Raw genomic sequence first — 19,309 nt, forward strand, 5'->3', positions numbered from 1 at the left:
GGCAAGTCCAAATATTTTGTTCTATTTCTTCTCCAGTTATTTCTTTTATGTTATTTAACACTTCCTTCCAGTACTCCATTATTATTGGGCATTCCCACCATATGTGTGTGATCGTTGCTATTTGGCCACATTTTCTCCAACACAAGGAGGTTCTATCTTGATGGAATCTGTGTATTCTTACTGGGGTCATATACCATCTTGATACTAGTTTATAATTCATTTCTATAGTCTTCATGTCCCAAGCCTTATTATATCCCATTTCTATCATTTTTTCCACTTTTTGGTTATCTATTTTTAAATTCATTTCTTTTTCCCATTGATTTATATATTCTGGTCTTTCTTGTGCTTCCAAATCTGTCAGTATACTATAAATTTTTGATGTTCCGTTTTTTAATGGTGTTTCATTGCTACATAGCTTTTCCAGTGCAGTTAATTTTGTTTCATCTCTCAGTGGGTGTGGTATTGTGCTTACTAGGTGCCTTAGTTGAGTATACTTCCATTCATTCATCTTCCATCCATTCCTTTCCTCTATTTCTACTCGTGTTCTTATTTTACCATTTCTAGTGATATCTTTCAGTTGTGGGTTACCTATTCCTTGGATTTCAAATATTTCCCTCCCAGGGGTGAAGAGATTTAATCCTGTGAGTGCTAATAGTGGTGAATTATATTTCCATTCATTCTTTAAGTGGATGGTGTCCCAAATTTTAAATACATTTTTTGTTATTTCGTGCGTGTCGGTGTCCAATATTCTATATTTCCGTGGAATCCAAATATTCTTATGTAGTGTGGCTCCACTTATTGTGTTTTCCATTTCCACCCATTTTTTTTCATTTTTCTCATTTGTCCACTTTAACATTCGTGTTAAAACTATGGCTTTATAGTACCTACTTATATCTGGAGCGGCAAGACCTCCATGCTCCTTTTTCCTTGTGATCAGCGTGTAATTAATTCTTGGTTTTTTATTAAGCCATATGTATTTTAGCAGGATTGTTTTAATTATTTTAAAAAAGCTCTGCGGGATTTTTACTGGTAACATCTGTAATCTGTAGTTTATTTTAGGTAATATCGTCATCTTAAACATATTTATTCTTCCAATCCATGAAAGTGGCTGTATTCTTAACTTTTTCATTTCTTCTTTGACCTCATTGATCAGTGGAATAAAGTTTGCCTGATAAATTTTTTCGACTCTAGGAGTTATTTTAATTCCAAAAAAAGGAGGTTCTGACCAGAAGTAGCAAACAGAAAAAGGTATGCCACATCCCTTAATAACATGAACAAGAGCAAAATGTTCCCCTGGGGTGGGATTTTGGAGGCATTACCACAAAAAGTATATTGATAGTAAGAAATATTTTATTACAAAAACAGGAATATAACACACAATAATCAAAGTATACCATAGCACATATAAAAATACAAATATAGAATTGCATCGGGAGTGCAGGTGACAACAAGAGGTGGTATATGTCACACTCGACAATAAATGAAAACCAGACTGATATTATAAGATGGAGTGGGTCTCACTAAACCAACGCGTTTCGGAAAGTCCTTCGTCAGGGTTTGACGAGTGAGAGTTACCATCTATTAAATATTGTAAAAACAAAAAAGTGTCAAAATAGTTAATGTCAAATACATGCATAAAGTAGTATGTCCCCCACACCCCAAGTGTGAGAGAGTACACGCTTACCCAATGCAGAATAAAAAACGAACAATCAGCGCATAAAATCAGCTCTGCTGTGGTGTCCCAGGCCGCATGCATATGTTAGAAGTCCAAGAGTAGATGGGCAGAATGCTATGAATAGATCCGTATAAGGAGTGCTCTTCCCCTAAATGCTGAGGAGACGCCGCGTCCAAATAGGGCGCAGCGCCTGTGCGCAGGCTGGGGTCCAACTGGATCTTCGGACCTAGAATTGTATGAACCATATCATGAGAGAGGGCCAATAACATATAAGAAAACTAATACTACTAAATATGGTGAAGTCTGAAGAAAACAAAATTCTAAAGAAAGCACCAGAAAAGTATATCTGCATGTATAAAAAATAAAGGCCAGGAGCATACCTGAAATTTGGAACTGGGGGGGACACCTACATTGTGTAATGTAGGGAAGGGAGGAGAGGCTCATATAACACCGTACCAGTTAATGGGCTGGCCAAAGAGTAAGAACCTATTGTTAAAAGACAAAGGGAGAGAGGGTAAGCTCCAAAGTAAAGTAAATGGACAAGTAAAGATGTATAGAGAACACCATGCAATAAGGTGTTCTCCAAAGTAAAATCTAGTAAATGCCCCCAATCCATCAGAGTATATTACCTATGGCAGCCAAGAGCGCAGCACTGGTGCACCGTCCACCTCCGATCACAAGATCAGAGTGGATGGGCTAAGGTATATATTCACAGTGGAGGCACTCCCAGCTGATTGTGATGACAATCAGCTGGGCGCCGTGTGTTCCCTGAGTTGTCTCCTCCCGTTCACCACAGCTGTCAAGCAGACAGCCTATGAAACGGCATCCCGTCCTCCTCGTCCAATCCTGGACCCCCTGGGAGTGGACCGCGCCGCGCCCCCCCACGCACGCCGGCCCCGGTTCCCCACCGCGCATGTGCGTTAGCCAGGCTGGAACGCACCGTCACGGCTGACGTCACGGGGCCCCGCCCCGGGGACGCGCGCCGCCGTCCAATCCCACCTGCACGGGAAGCCGGGGTTGAGTTCAGCTGACGCTGAGTCAGACCCGGAAGGGAGGAGCCGAAAAACGGCTACCTCTCTAGTGTCCCCAAAGAGGGGAAGCCTTTCCGTGCCGGGTCTGCGCACATCACAGCAGAGGGGGGCAAATATTAAAGGTGTCACCCAAGAAATTGGGCATGCATAACCAAAAAAGTATCTAAAAATATGAAGAGAGAAGCATGTATCTATGGACATAGTGTTCCATGATGAGGGAACATGAACGATGTTAGTTAACTAACAAAGCACCTATGGCGTGAGAGACCACAACACAGCTGTTACATGGGGAGAGAAAATGCTGATAAATACGTAAACAGAGAATTACATAACACTCAGATAAGGGGTCATAACATCTAATTCGCCCCATTGGGACAGGATTAGATCAAACGGGGATAACCTCCTTGTCCTGAAAAACAAGAGCAGGTAGTGTAAAACCCCCAGTATGGCCTGTGAGGCACCAATATCCAACCCCTAGTATAACAAAGGCCCATCCTCCCCATAATGGGGGCATTGTAGAAGCAGAACAGAGGCCAGGTCGGAGGTGGTAGGATAGAAGTTTATTTTTCCATGCCCCCGGAGTCAAAGCCCTCTAAGAAGGGTTTGAAGCATGTGGAATCGTTCAAACCAGGGGGTCTGGTTGCACGTAAGTTATAGATCCACCTAAGCTCGAGCTGGAGGAGGTCCTTGTTCCAGTCTCCTCCCCTCCAGCCCGGGTGGACCCGGTCCAAGATCAAAAATTTAATATTGGGAAACTTTCCCTGGTGAACCAGGGCCGTGTGTCTCCCCAGAGGTAGATCGGGGTCACATGTCTGCATGCTCCTGATGTGGCGGTATGCCCTATGCCAGAATTCCAGTTTGGTTTTCCCGACATAGAAACATCCGCAATCACACCGGAGCATGTAGACCACCCCTTTCGTCTTACAGTTTGCAAAATGCTTGGGCCTGAAGACACTGCCATTAGGTAAAATAGGATTTTTTATAGTGTACATAAATCTACAGTATCCACAGGCCCCACACATAAAAGTACCCCTGTACTTGCAATGCTGGGCAAATTTTTCGTCCCTAAATTCACTTCTGACCAATCTGGAGGAAAGAGAAGAAGCCCTTCTGAAAGTGAAGAGGGGACTCTCAGGGAGGAGTCTCTGTAAGTTGGGGTCCATGGTGAGAATGTGCCAGTATTTGGACACAATTTTCCTGACTTCAAAATGTTGGTTACAGTACTTTGTGATGATACGCAGGGAATTATCCTGAGTCTTGTCTTTTTGCGAGTAAATAAGGGATTGTCTGCTGCGTGTGGTGGCCCGTTTGTAAGCTTTTTTGAGAGAGGTACGAGAGTAACCTCTCTCAAGGAGTCTCTCGCGCAGATTATTTGCCTCTTTCTTAAAAGTCGCTTCGTCGGTGCAATTTCTACGCACCCTCAAATATTGACTATATGGTATAGATTTGATGAGACTTGCTGGGTGAAAGCTTGAAGCATGAAGGATGGTATTCCCAGCAGTGGCCTTCCGAAAGAGGCCACTGCTGAGTCCACCATTCCAGTCCCTACTAACCATAACGTCCAGAAATGCGATCTCACTGCGACTGAATGCCATAGTGAAATTGAGATTGAAGCAGTTTCTGTTCATGCTCATCAAGCATGATTGTAAGAGTTCTATAGGGCCATCCCAGATGGTAAAAATGTCGTCGATGTATCGGAGCCACAATAAAAAGTGGCTCGTATACATCGACGAGTCCTCATCACTGAGAAAGGTAGTTTCCCACTCCCCCAGGTACAGGTTTGCAAACTGTAAGACGAAAGGGGTGGTCTACATGCTCCGGTGTGATTGCGGATGTTTCTATGTCGGGAAAACCAAACTGAAATTCTGGCATAGGGCATACCGCCACATCAGGAGCATGCAGACATGTGACCCTGATCTACCTCTGGGGAGACACACGGCCCTGGTTCACCAGGGAAAGTTTCCCAATATTAAATTTTTGATCTTGGACCGGGTCCACCCGGGCTGGAGGGGAGGAGACTGGAACAAGGACCTCCTCCAGCTCGAGCTTAGGTGGATCTATAACTTACGTGCAACCAGACCCCCTGGTTTGAACGATTCCACATGCTTCAAACCCTTCTTAGAGGGCTTTGACTCCGGGGGCATGGAAAAATAAACTTCTATCCTACCACCTCCGACCTGGCCTCTGTTCTGCTTCTACAATGCCCCCATTATGGGGAGGATGGGCCTTTGTTATACTAGGGGTTGGATATTGGTGCCTCACAGGCCATACTGGGGGTTTTACACTACCTGCTCTTGTTTTTCAGGACAAGGAGGTTATCCCCGTTTGATCTAATCCTGTCCCAATGGGGCGAATTAGATGTTATGACCCCTTATCTGAGTGTTATGTAATTCTCTGTTTACGTATTTATCAGCATTTTCTCTCCCCATGTAACAGCTGTGTTGTGGTCTCTCACGCCATAGGTGCTTTGTTAGTTAACTAACATCGTTCATGTTCCCTCATCATGGAACACTATGTCCATAGATACGTGCTTCTCTCTTCATATTTTTAGATACTTTTTTGGTTATGCATGCCCAATTTCTTGGGTGACACCTTTAATATTTGCCCCCCTCTGCTGTGATGTGCGCAGACCCGGCACGGAAAGGCTTCCCCTCTTTGGGGACACTAGAGAGGTAGCCGTTTTTCGGCTCCTCCCTTCCGGGTCTGACTCAGCGTCAGCTGAACTTAGCCCCGGCTTCCCGTGCCGGTGGGATTGGACGGCGGCGCGCGTCCCCGGGGCGGGGCCCCGTGACGTCAGCCGTGACGGTGCGTTCCAGCCTGGCTAACGCACATGCGCGGTGGGGAACCGGGGCCGGCGTGCGTGGGGGGGCGCGGCGCGGTCCACTCCCAGGGGGTCCAGGATTGGACGAGGAGGACGGGATGCCGTTTCATAGGCTGTCTGCTTGACAGCTGTGGTGAACGGGAGGAGACAACTCAGGGAACACACGGCGCCCAGCTGATTGTCATCACAATCAGCTGGGAGTGCCTCCACTGTGAATATATACCTTAGCCCATCCACTCTGATCTTGTGATCGGAGGTGGACGGTGCACCAGTGCTGCGCTCTTGGCTGCCATAGGTAATATACTCTGATGGATTGGGGGCATTTACTAGATTTTACTTTGGAGAACACCTTATTGCATGGTGTTCTCTATACATCTTTACTTGTCCATTTACTTTACTTTGGAGCTTACCCTCTCTCCCTTTGTCTTTTAACAATAGGTTCTTACTCTTTGGCCAGCCCATTAACTGGTACGGTGTTATATGAGCCTCTCCTCCCTTCCCTACATTACACAATGTAGGTGTCCCCCCCAGTTCCAAATTTCAGGTATGCTCCTGGCCTTTATTTTTTATACATGCAGATATACTTTTCTGGTGCTTTCTTTAGAATTTTGTTTTCTTCAGACTTCACCATATTTAGTAGTATTAGTTTTCTTATATGTTATTGGCCCTCTCTCATGATATGGTTCATACAATTCTAGGTCCGAAGATCCAGTTGGACCCCAGCTTGCGCACAGGCGCTGCGCCCTATTTGGACGCGGCGTCTCCTCAGCATTTAGGGGAAGAGCACTCCTTATACGGATCTATTCATAGCATTCTGCCCATCTACTCTTGGACTTCTAACATATGCATGCGGCCTGGGACACCACAGCAGAGCTGATTTTATGCGCTGATTGTTCGTTTTTTATTCTGCATTGGGTAAGCGTGTACTCTCTCACACTTGGGGTGTGGGGGACATACTACTTTATGCATGTATTTGACATTAACTATTTTGACACTTTTTTATTTTAATTCCAAGGTAATTTAGTTCTTTTACCCAAGTGAATGGGAATTCTTTTTGTAAAAACTGAACTTCCTTTTTCTCTAGACCTATGTTTAATATTTCCGTTTTTATTGGATTAATTTTGAAGTTTGACAGTTCTCCGTATTTTTTAATTTCTTTCAGTATGTTTGGGAGTGACACTCTTGGGTTGGATACGTACATCAAGATGTCGTCTGCGTAAGCAGCGATCTTATGCTCTTTTCCTCCTAGTTTCGCTCCTTCTACCTCTTTGTTATTGCGGAGTGTTGCTAATAGTGGTTCTAAAGCCAATACATATAATAGTGGAGACAGTGAACAGCCTTGCCGTGTTCCATTCTGCATCTTAATTTTTGGAGAGAGTCTACCGTTTACTTTTACGACTGCTGTCGGGCCATTATACAAATTTGTTATCCACTTCATCATTTTTGTCTCGATACCCAAATGCCGCAATGTATCCATCATGAAACCCCAGTCTACCCTGTCAAATGCTTTTTCTGCATCCAATGACAGGAATAGAACTGGGGTCTCATTCTGCACCTTCTTGTGCAACATCAATAATGATTTTAGGCTGTTGTCCCGCCCCTCTCTCCCCGGGACAAAACCAGTTTGGTCCGGGTTGATCCACAGTGCGATTAGTTTTTTTATCCTAGTGGCCAGGATCTTGGAGTACAGCTTCGTATCGGCGTTCAATAGGGCTATTGGCCTGTAGCTTGAGCAGTTAACTTTGTCTTTCCCTTCTTTTGGTAGTATTGTAATATGAACTAATAACGATTCACTTCTTATTTCTTCATCTTCCCCTAAGGAATTCATATATTCTAATAGTTTTGGAGTCAGCTGTTCTTCAAATTTTTTATAGTATTTGACCGTAAACCCGTCTGGTCCTGGGCTTTTTCCTATGGGAGTTTCCTTTAATGCCAGTTTTACCTCTTCATGCGTAATATTTTTTTCCCATTCTTCTAGTTGGTCTATTTTTAGTTTTGGTAAGTTTGCTTTTTTTAAATATTCTTGTATCTTCTTTGTTCTTGTATTCGCTTCTTTCCAACTTCCCTGTCCTTTTATTGCATAAAGGGAGCTGAAGTATTTTTGAAATGTTATCGCTATATCTGTAGTTTTATTTACCACTTCTCCTTTTTCATTTTTGATCTTCTCAATGTAATTCAAAGACTTCTTTTTTTTTACCAGATTTGCTAGGTATTTTCCTGGTTTATTACCCCATTTATATTTTTCTTGTACTACTCTGTTGTAGTCCTTCCTTTCTTCTTGTTCCATCCAGTCTTTTAATTGCTCTCTCTTTTAAGATAGTAGGCCGAAGATTTTGTTGTTTACTTGATTTTTATGTTTTCGTTCCAATTCATAAATTTCTTTAATTATTTGTTGCATGTTTGTTTTCCTTTCCTGTTTTTTTCTTGCCCCTATGGCTATTAACTTGCCCCTAATAACAGATTTATGCGCCTCCCATATTGTTGCTTTCGATACCTCTGGTGTATCGTTTTCCTCAAAATATCTTTTAATTTCTTCTATGATGCTTTTTTCGGTCTCACTGTCTTCTAATAAAGTTTCGTTGATTCTCCATGGACCCCTTTCAAGGACTTCTCCTTTTATTTTCATTCTCAAGGTTACTGGGCTGTGATCTGAGGCGGTTATTATGCCTATTTTTGTTTCTTCTATTTCTTCCAAGTTTCTATGTTCGACCATGATGTAATCCAATCTGGAGTAAATTTTGTGTACTGTTGAGTAGAATGTGTAGTCCTTTGTGCTGGGGTGCTGAATTCTCCAAGGGTCTATTAGTTGCTGTTCATATAATGTTCTTTTTAATTTCTTTAGTTGATTTACCTCTTTGTCCCTTACTCTTGAGGTACTGTCCATTTTATTATCCATGCTGAAGTTGAAGTCTCCAGCTAGTATTAATTTTCCTTGCTTGAATTCCATTAGTATTTTAATTATATCTATCAAATATTTTTTAGGGTTCTTATTAGGACAGTAGACATTGGCCAATGTATATTTTACCCCGTGTATAGTTCCTGTAATAAATAGATATCGACCCTCCAGGTCTATTTTCCTTTGATCTATTAGAAAACGTACATTTTTCCCTATACCGATGGCTACTCCTTTGGCCCTTCTTATTGGCGAGTCTCCTTGATACCATGTTGGTATGTTTCTTGAATAAATTTTGGCATTTGAGTTTTGGGTTATATGCGTCTCCTGTAGGAATTAAAATTAGTATGATGAACTAGTATGTAAAGCTGCCCCATTTCCCCTATCAATGTAATACACACATCTCAGGTTAGAAACAGAGGCTTTGTTGCACTCACTTGCACATACATGTGGAGTCATGCTTTCCTGTTATGGCACTCTGTAAAAATGTGTTCTCAACCCATAATTATTTGTCCCAACTGTAATAATACAATATTAATTGTAATAATATAATAATAATATTAGGGCAAATGTTGGGGCAATGTTGGGCTTGCTGTACCTCCAAGGAGGAGGGGTCTTTCCCTCCTCCTTGGAGATACAGCAAGTCCAACATTGTTCAAGGCAGCTGAAGACCCCCAGTGCACCACAAAATGGCCAGACAATAAATATTGCAATACAACAATTCACTAGCAAATGCTTGCTCTTGTCAGCACAAAAAAAACAATTAAACATTTTCAACATCTCCCATTAAAAACTGATACATACTGGCCTGTCAAGGGGCCTCTATAAAGTTTGGTTAAAAGTAACTTAAAACTATCTTCTCAGTGTATTTGGCAGCAGTATATGGGCAGCAAAGCACATGGGGGCCATTCCTATAAATACAACCACACTATTCTTGGTGTATTAATCTCCAGTATATGGGCTGAGTTGAAAGGCAGGGGAGGGGTTTTGACAGGCGGCAGAGGCACATTAAAAAACATGCCTCATCCTCCCCATTTTATAGCACTGGCAATGTCCATGTGAAAGGGGGCTTGGGAATTCATAAATAGTGCCTACTAAACTCTTTAGAATTCTGACATGCCTCCACACAACAAATATTGGTGTGGGTGACAGATTAATGTACCTATTGTAAACAGGTACATGAATCTGGGGCACACACTGATTGTGGAGGTGTACTGACACTCCACCCTCAGTGCAGCTGAGCTTCCTCCTGTCACTGCAGCTGTCACAATGCAGCAATGGGGAGTTTTGTATCTGGGTTGTCAGAGCCTGATGGGGATTCACAGACACACATTACCCATCAGGTCCACTTCCCTTGTGATTGACAACAGGAAGTGGGTGAATCCTTAGCCAATAAATAGCTAGCCATTAGTTATAGAATCCTCCCACTGCCTGCTGCCAGTTACATGGAGAAAGCAGCCTTAAAGGGGAACTAGTGTCTCAGCTTCCACATCAGGCTCTAACCACTGCTGTGATAATAGCAGTAAATATGCTGCCCTGCTACACTGTGTGCACTCTGCCTGTCTCTGTACACCAAATTAGAGTTAGTTTTAATTGTTTCTAATTTCATTATCTACGACCTGGAGGTAATTTTTTTTTTTGGTGCCTTAATAGCAATAGCAAAGTGGTTCTTAATAGTGCAACTTTGTAATGAATCTGCTGCATGTGTTAATAAAGTTACCAAAATGGGTGGCAGAGATTTCTGAATCTGGTGCATGTAATTTTAAAGGGCCAGATTAGTGTCAGTAGGGATTTATTGCATTAAACCATATACAGTATATCTACCTGCTCCCTGCTGAGATCTGTGATCACCGAAAACCCGAGAACAGCAGACATTTCAGCAAAGGAGTCCCCAAGAAAATGGGAGATTGTCAAGTGGTTTAACTCGCCAGCTTCAAAAAAACTAAAGAACATAAATTTTATTTATCAGTGGACTGATTCTTTAACCACTTGTTGACAAGCCTCATTGTACTGCGGCAGGTTGTCTCGTTCCCGTGAATCGCCGTCATTGTACGTCAGGTCAGAAACCCTATATTGTGGGCACGCGAGTGCCCACTGGCCAGCGGGGGAGCCAATCAGCAGGTGGGGTGGACTCAGTGTCTGCCGGCCACCCGCGATCATTCCCCGCAGTGACAGAACGGGGATCTGCCTGTATAAACATGGCAGATCTCCGTTCTGACAGGGGAGATCACACAGATCCTGTCTTTCTGCTATGCAAGAAGACGGATCTGTGTGTTTTCCCAGGCAGCCCATCCCCTATACAGTTAGAAAACACTTGCAGGAAACACATTTAACTCCTTGATCGCCCCTGATGTTAACCCCTTCCCTGCCAGTGTCATTAGTACAATAACAGTGCATATTTTTAGCACTGATTAATGTAATAATGTCATTGGTTCCCAAAAAAGTGTCAAAAATGTCAGTTAGGTGTCCGATCTGTTCGCCGCAATGTCTTGGTCCTGCTAAAAATCGCAGATCACCGCCATTACTAGTAAAAAAAAATAATAATAAAAATGCCATAAATCTATTCCCTATTTTGTAGACACTATAACTTTCACGCAAACCAATTAATATACACTTATTGTGATTTTTTTACCAAAAATATGTAGAAAAATACATATCGGCCCAAACTGAGGAAGAAATGCATTTTTTTAATATATTTTTGGGGGGATATTTATTACAGCAAAAAGTTAAAAATATTTCTTTTTTTTCAAAATTGTTGCTCTTTTTTTGTTTACAGAGCAAAAAAATAAAAACCGCAGAGGTGATCAAATGCCACCAAAAGAAATCTCTATTTGTGGGAAAAAATGGACATAAATTTTGTTTGGGGACAGTGAGTTTTTGTGCAATTGTGAGTTAAAATGTTGCAGCACCGTATCAAAAAAAACGGCCTTGTCATTAAGGGGGTAAATCCTTCTGGTCCTTAAGTGGTTAAAGCAACTTCTCTTACTCTTACAAATAGTGCAACCGCACAAAGTGTACTGTTCTATTTCATATATGTCTCTGTGCATATGGAGATAAATGAATTCACAAAGCTCAATGGTTTAAACCAGCCTTTCTCAACCTTTTCAACACGGGGGACCCCTTGAAATAACTTTTCGGTCCTGCTAATAATGACTACAACTGATGATACATTAGTGTGATGGTCAGTGGGAAGAATGCTCCTTACATTTGTGGTCATTGGGAAGAATTACCCCCTTACAGCTAAAAAGATCAATGGTGTCAGTGGGAACTTATCTGAGAGGCAGAAACTGCTCATTGCTCAAGGAACCCCTGGCAACCTCTGGAGGAACCCTGGGGTTCCATGGAACCCCGGTTGAGAAACCCTGGTTTAAACAAATAATAACATCAAATCATTACATATATCAGTCTCTGTACTCCTAATCAAATCATATTGCCATATATAAAGTATCATATATTATACTTTATGTCATCATTCAGTTTACTGGTAACCAATATAAATTTTTTTATCAAAAAGCAGTCAGTTTGTAAATTAATACAGATAATACAGAAAATTCAGATACATTCTAAAATACAATACTTATGATCAGAAGATTAAACCACCCTTCACATCGGTGTCCTGGGCAGCACAGAGTTTATTTTTCTTTGTGATGGTTTACATTTCTTTAATAAAATAAGGTCTGTAGTTTTGGTTAAGAGTGCATAGACATGCTTTCTTTATCTTTCTATCACAGGGTGTGATATGTGTGCAGATAATCGGAATGGAGAATGCCCCATGCATGGACCTTTGCATTCACTGCGACGCTTAGTGGGTACTAGCAGCACTGCATCTGTGGCACCTCCTCCTGAAATCCCTGAATGGTTGCGTGACCTACCACGAGAGGTTTGTCTTTGTACCAGTACTGTACCAGGCCTGGCATATGGCATCTGTGCAGCTCAAAGAATCCAGCAGGGCACATGGATTGGGCCATTTCAAGGAGTTCTTGTGTCTCCAGACAAGGTTCAGTCAGGAGCTTTACGGAATACACAACACCTCTGGGAAGTAAGTAACATTTATATCTCCATAGCTTTTCCTATATGAAACGTTGCCAGTTGTATGAATTATGTGTTTATGTTGGTAGCCCACGCTGGGTTGATTTGCTAAACAAGTAGAGAATGTCCACTACAATTATCCAGTTATGTGCACAGCAACATCCTTTTTTTTTTTTAAACACCCCTGAATTCAACTGGTTATTTAAAGTGAGCACATTGTTTAATAAACACTTTCTACTCTATTAGTATATTAAATACCAATAGAGTTTGATAAAATTTACTAAAAAGTGTTTATCAGGATGGTAAAATCAATAAAATTAATTTGATTAGTTCAAACAAAATGGCCCCCATATTACTTTCTGGTTGGTGAAATAAACTGCCCACTAAATAACTTGTTGAATTAACCATGTAGACTCTAAGGCTAGGTACACACCTTTCTGTGTACATTGATATTTATTTTTATGTGTATCGTTGCAGGTTTTTTTATGTTCTGCACTACTTTGTTGGGTTCTGTTAGGCAATGAAATGTTGAGTAAAGTTGAGGTTGCTGAGAGTAGGGCTGGTTACCATGCACTGAAAACTTGCTAAAATGCATATTACATTTGTTTTCACGAGCTGCCATTGCCATCAATAGGGCCTACTATGCTGCATTTTTCCCCCAAAAACACATCAACAGATGTGTACTAGTACCATTAAAAACAATGGCAAAGTTGTACACATGCGTTAACATGCATTCCAATTCATGTGCTGGACATTACAAGCAGAAGTTTTCAAATTGAAAATAATTAATGATTCAGATCCTAAGAAGGGAACTCCAGACAAATAATAACAATAAATTAACTTATGCATCTATAATATATATATAATTTTAACTATAGCTAGTATGTATGCCCGGATTTGTGTTTACATTAGCTTCCTGTAATCAACTATACAGCAGCACTTGGACTATGGAAAGGGGGGTTGGGATAACCTGGTGTCTAAACAGGCAGTCTAACATTTTGAACAACATTTTGATGTGAAGAAATCATTTAAATCCTGAAATCATTATTATTATTACTTACTTGTTATTCTACCCAAACAATCTCATGATTTAGTGATATTTAGGTAAATTTGTCATAAATTGGGAAGCTATTGGTTTGCTGCTATAATTTGTTTTGCACAGCAGACAATAAATATAAAAGAACTGGCCAAGGCAAGCCAAGTTGCTTGACTACTAGGCAGTGAGATGTGGCCATTATCTGGGTATGCTGGGTATGTTTTTCCTCCTTGGCCCAAAAGGCTATATGCATTATTTTTTATACTGTTGGATCTACATGAATCCTGCTTAATTCAGCATTTGCTCATCAAGTGAGGCACAGGTCATAAATGCTGCTGCACAACTCGTGTTTAAATTTTATATGATTTAATTGTAATAAGGAGAATGGGCAGAATAAACACTTTATGTACATATGGTTTAACTACTTTTGGAGTTTTTCTTACATTGCTTTAAAAGAGAAGCTGTTTCAGATGTGGAAAAGGAAAGTCAATAGAGCAGTAATAAGGCAAATTCCTGTACCAAGTTTTTACAGCAGGAACCCATAGCAGATCTCACGATTATATACAGTCTTACTGCTGCTACTATTATTATCATGAAGTGGTAAGAATTTAATTTCACAAACGTTGAGTGTGTCAAAATGAATGACCAGAAATAGGCTCAAAACTCCCAGGCCCCAGCACTAATGCTGATTTAGAAAAAATGTTGTTCTCACTCATTGCATTTGTGGCAACATTATGGTTAGAAAAGAAATGGAGGCCCTTTGAATATATGGAACTCTAAGATTTACCGAGTGTCTTTTGTGCCATTGTTCAGGTTCCCCAAACATGGCTATGCCATTTTTTGTATAACAAACCTGACCACCAGGGTACTCTAGAAGAAATCTCAAGGAGCCCATCTGGATATATATCCATAGAATAAACACATTTGATTGAGTCAATGGGGTTGATTTACTAAAATCGGAGAGCGCAAAACCTGGTGCACCTGTGCATGGTAGTCAGTCAGCATCTAACTTCCGCTTGTTCAATTACACTTTGATAAAAAAAACTGGAAGCTGATTGGCTTCTATGCAGAGCTGTACCGGTTTGCACTCTCCAGTTTTAGTATATCAACACTAAAGGTTCTATGCCAAAAAATTTGTGGCAGCATGTGAGTTGTTTGTGTGCATGGTAGATGTTATTATTATTATTACTAAAAAGTCTGAAATTGGAATTCACATTTTACACTAAGGGCCATAACAGTAGAGCTATGTCATCATTAGGTGATCCACCACTATATGACCTCTGCTACTACACCCCTGGTCTTATGCTGTGCTTAAAAAGAAACTTTCCACGTAATCAATTGTGGCATGTGGTTTTATTCATTGAGTGGCAATAATATTCAAGCTTATTTCCAATCCTAAAACAAAGAACTGAGCTCAATTACAGACTTGAAGAGACAACTAAATTCTGAGATCCCTTGAGCCTGACATTGAACTCAGGCTCAAGGGAACTATATGCTTAATGTTTGCATGCAGTATTTGTATTTGTCCTTTACAGAATTGTAACAAAAGTCCATTTGTCCAGGAGACAATCAGTACAGATAAATATTGTCTTCATCCTATTACTTCAACCAATTGGATGGAATTAATATTTAACCTTTGCTCACCAACTTACATATAATAAATGTAATATATATAGTTTATACAGTATATTGCATATGTGTATATACAGTAGATAGATATAATTATTGTAATATTAATATGTCATTAAAGCTACTATGCTATTTTTATTTATTTATATATTTATGTATTTTTAGGTTTAAATTGTTTGCTTTCACTATAAGTATTATTTTCATTTGTTTGAAGAAAATTAAACTGAGGATTCAATTTATTTCACATGTTGGGACTTCCTAATGCTCAGTTACAATTCTCAAAACTAGTAAAATTATACACAGGCCTATCTCATAGTGCCATTTATTTCACTGTTCAATAATGACTCTCTTATGGTAAATGTATGTTTTACCATAGCCACAACAGTAAAGATTGCTGACATTAAAGAAAATGTAGATAGTGTTTACACAAATGGAAAAAAAGAGATGACTATGTATTGGTAAGTAAGTTATTGTTTTTTGTTTTTTTTTACCTTGCACAGCTTGTAAATCTGCAAATTGCATATAGTCCACACATTGCATACGTACATCCAGGACAATTTTAACATACAAAATGGGACTTTAAAGTTGCCATAAAAAACACGAGGGATTAATTAAGAGATACTTTATTACAACATGTATCTTTAGTTAGAATATATCAATGTATCAATGTAGGGAAATTAAGTGGTAGCCACAGTCAAAACATCTTATAGAAACTGCATTACTACAAATTACAGCTGCTATGTAAATACGTCACGTAGCAATAATAAAACATGTTTTTACCAGCTTATAATTGGTAAATACAACATCACCTTATTTTCTAAAAATTATTTTGCTAGGTTAACATAGATACATCTATGAGCCATACATCTATGGTTTAGAATGCAATGGGATTTTAATGAAGCATTTGAACAGCTTTTAAAAAGTGAAAGTAAAAACTACAATGGAAAGGAAAAAAATACTATTTCTTGCTTTGACAAACAGACTTTATCATTTGTTTTGAAATGGGAAAATGCTTTACAGTTAATATTCAAAAGCATAGCTATGCATTAAACTATAAACTGTCTAATGCATGTTCTTTAAATCATGTTCAGTTATACCATGTTTAAAATAATGTGTATGTTCACAGAAATGGGTAATATTTAGACTGGCCTGTTACACATTTCTGTTTGTTTTACAAATGAATGCTGCAATTGTTGAAATATATAGCCGCCCCGTATTCCCAATAGTTACAGTAACATTAGTGGGAGTGACTATTAGGCAGCATGAGCTAATAATTCCACACTCTGATTTATACAACTCATACAAGCACCCAAGAGGCCATTCTTCAAGTTATTACACTTACATTGAAATAAATGTGGCTTATGCATAAAAACAGCAGTGACATCAAAGCTTACTTAAACACCCGCCATCATTTTCTTATAGAACTAAAGCAGCAATGGAAGAGACAGATTTTGAAATTCATTTGATGCATAAAGTGCAGGCTGTGTGTATTTGTCACCTACTTATTTATTTTTTAGCCGTACAAACTTGCCATCTCTTGTTTCAGGTCTCGAGATGTGAGAAATATTTCCTTCTGGGATTACTTTGGTTTCTTAGGATTGTCCTGCAAAAAATAAATAAATAAATAAATAAATAAATAAATAAATAAAAATTGATAATTTGTAGCTAGGTGTTTTAGCAAGTATTTTAACAGCATATTCTTAAGATGAATTGACATGAAAAGTATATTATAAATAATTTTTTATACATTTTCAAATTTAAATAAAACTGTCAATCATTTAAACAGCTGTGAAATTTGGTCACTTATTCCTATATAGAATTAAAAAAAATAGAGTAATATTAAGTTTGACACATGCTGACTACATGCTGTTTTTTAAATTTATTTTATACACCTTTAAAGGGACCCTGTCACATGTGAACCATAATTATGACATTGCAAAGCAGGCTGGGATATTGTTGGGATATAGTTTTTTTTCAAATCATTCTGTCATTGTTGTGTAATAAGAGGTGAAATATTAGGGGTTTTATGGCTTTTTATTTAAGACTTATATATGCAAAGATCAGTATATCTGCGTTAAGTCACACCCCTAAATACTACTCTATACACTGAAGCTGGAGTGACTTATGCTGAGTGGCCATCCCAGAATTAAATTATCATAATGTTGTAATTTAAACAACTGAAGAAAAAGATGAAGTAAACATCAGTTTGTATGAAAAAATAACAAGTAATAGGATTATGTATATGTTTTACTTTTGGCATTGGACTAAGGCCCTGTACACATGATCAGAATATCGTACAAAAAATACCGCTTTCGAAGCAATCGTACGATAATCTGATCATTAGTACACAGCCGTCGTCTGAAATTTTCCGCAGGAACAAACACGAAAATTTTTCTCGTGCGATACCAGAATGTGCGATTTTCATTTAATCAGTACAGTTTTCGACCGAAAATACAATACAAATACACGACAACACATGACATCACTTCCAAATTTTTATTCTGCCGTACAAGAATTTTTTTATTTTAGTAACCTACTCATTTTCGATATAGAGATTAGCATAAAAAAAAAAAAACGGACGATCATTCGCCTGATGATCTCATCGTGTATAATGAGCTTAAGTCTGCAAATGAAACCAAAACTGTAATTGCACACATGGTAATATGTATGATTGTATATTCAAGGATTATCGCTTTTTATGTGTACGTCTAAATAAATATTATAAAAAAAAAATAATCTGATGATTCACATAATCAATACAAACATTTTAGTTTATACAAACTGGAAACACAAAACCTGCATCAAACATTAAAGTGATGTGAAACATATAATGTGAATCTGCATGTCTAAAATTACCTGTATGTAGCCATAAGCAAGAATAAAAAACAACTATAGAAGAATACAGTCATTTATAGGTCGGTGTACTACAGTTTGATGAGCCCATTATCTGAAAAACCCCAACTGTAAAGAAAACCTTAAAAAAAAAAGTTTGAAAACTGAACGGGGATTTATGAGTCTATACACCTTAGCATATCCACCCTAACTCTCTAAATCGTGGAAGCCATTATTATTATTTTGCTTCTATGAGCCAAAGTAAACATTTTCAGAGTATGTACTTGAATGTGATTTGCAGGACATATTGAACTGAAAGAACAACAAGGATTTTTATGATCAGGAAAAAAAATCATCTAGAGCTTTACTTTTGTGTTAAGTACAGGCGTAGAGCAATGAAATGTCTAAAATTCCAAAGAGCATAGTTCACACTCTGACGAACAGGGTACCTCTGACAGATTCAGGGGAATCTCTGTCAAACTCAAAATTTTTTTAAAGTTTTACAGATAGCAAATCCTCCATAATATATAATATATCTAACAAAAGGTATGTTATTACGACCAGTAAGGCTTCATGTACACTGCTGCTGGTAAACAGACGTTTAGGAGCAGTTGGGTGTTTTTTTTTCAGCTGCCCCTGAACTCTCCTCTATGTAATCTTATTAGTACATGTACACAGGGTTGTTTACAGTTGTTTCTAGGCAGTTGAGTTTAGAAGCATTTTTTGGAAAGCAAAAAAATGCCTTCAGGACAAATGGTCAGAAACATTTGAAACGCCAAACACCTGTAACAGTTTGTAAATGGGTGTACATGTGGCAACTCGCGTTTAGCCACATTTCATTTACAGGCATTTTTCATTTTTGACTATTTGAAAAAAACAACGAAAACCAAACGCGGCTAAGCGTGGCATGTAAATGCGGCAAAACGTATGTTTTTAACCGTCAGTTACTATCTGTCACGTTAAATCATTCAGGAGAGGTTGTAAAATGTCCCATGTACATTAGGCCGAAATGTCTTTTGGGGTAGAAACATAGAAGATCGATGGCAGACCAACAGATTCCATCAAGTCTGCCTCTTTTTTTAAAACTCTTTTTTAGATTTTTGTCTAAGGATAGACATATAATCTTAAGCATGTTTATATTCACTTACTGTTGATTGGCTCATTACTACTGCTGGAAGTCTGTTTTAAGCATCCAATACACTTTCGTAAATATATTACTTTCTAACTTAACTCTTGAACTTTCCTCCTGCTCATTTCATTTGAGGTCATGCTACCATGTTCTAGATCCTACTATCATATTCAAAATACCATATTCATGAACCTCATTCACACCCTTGATCTATTTAAATGTTTCAATTATGTT

General features: G+C 39.0%; 1 protein-coding gene across 2 annotated transcripts in view; it reads left to right on the forward strand.

Annotated features, from left to right (window-relative positions):
• PRDM6 (PR/SET domain 6) overlaps positions 1–19,309 on the forward strand; it is a 167,063-nt gene that overhangs the window by 28,261 nt on the left and 119,493 nt on the right. For both annotated transcript variants that reach the window (XM_073624699.1, XM_073624698.1), the window contains exon 3: positions 12,152–12,459. In XM_073624699.1, coding sequence (XP_073480800.1) covers positions 12,152–12,459 — 308 coding nt within the window. The remainder of the gene's footprint in view (positions 1–12,151; positions 12,460–19,309) is intronic.

This window comes from Aquarana catesbeiana, linkage group LG01 (genome assembly GCF_042186555.1).
Source record: "Aquarana catesbeiana isolate 2022-GZ linkage group LG01, ASM4218655v1, whole genome shotgun sequence".
Classification (NCBI taxonomy): domain Eukaryota; kingdom Metazoa; phylum Chordata; class Amphibia; order Anura; family Ranidae; genus Aquarana; species Aquarana catesbeiana.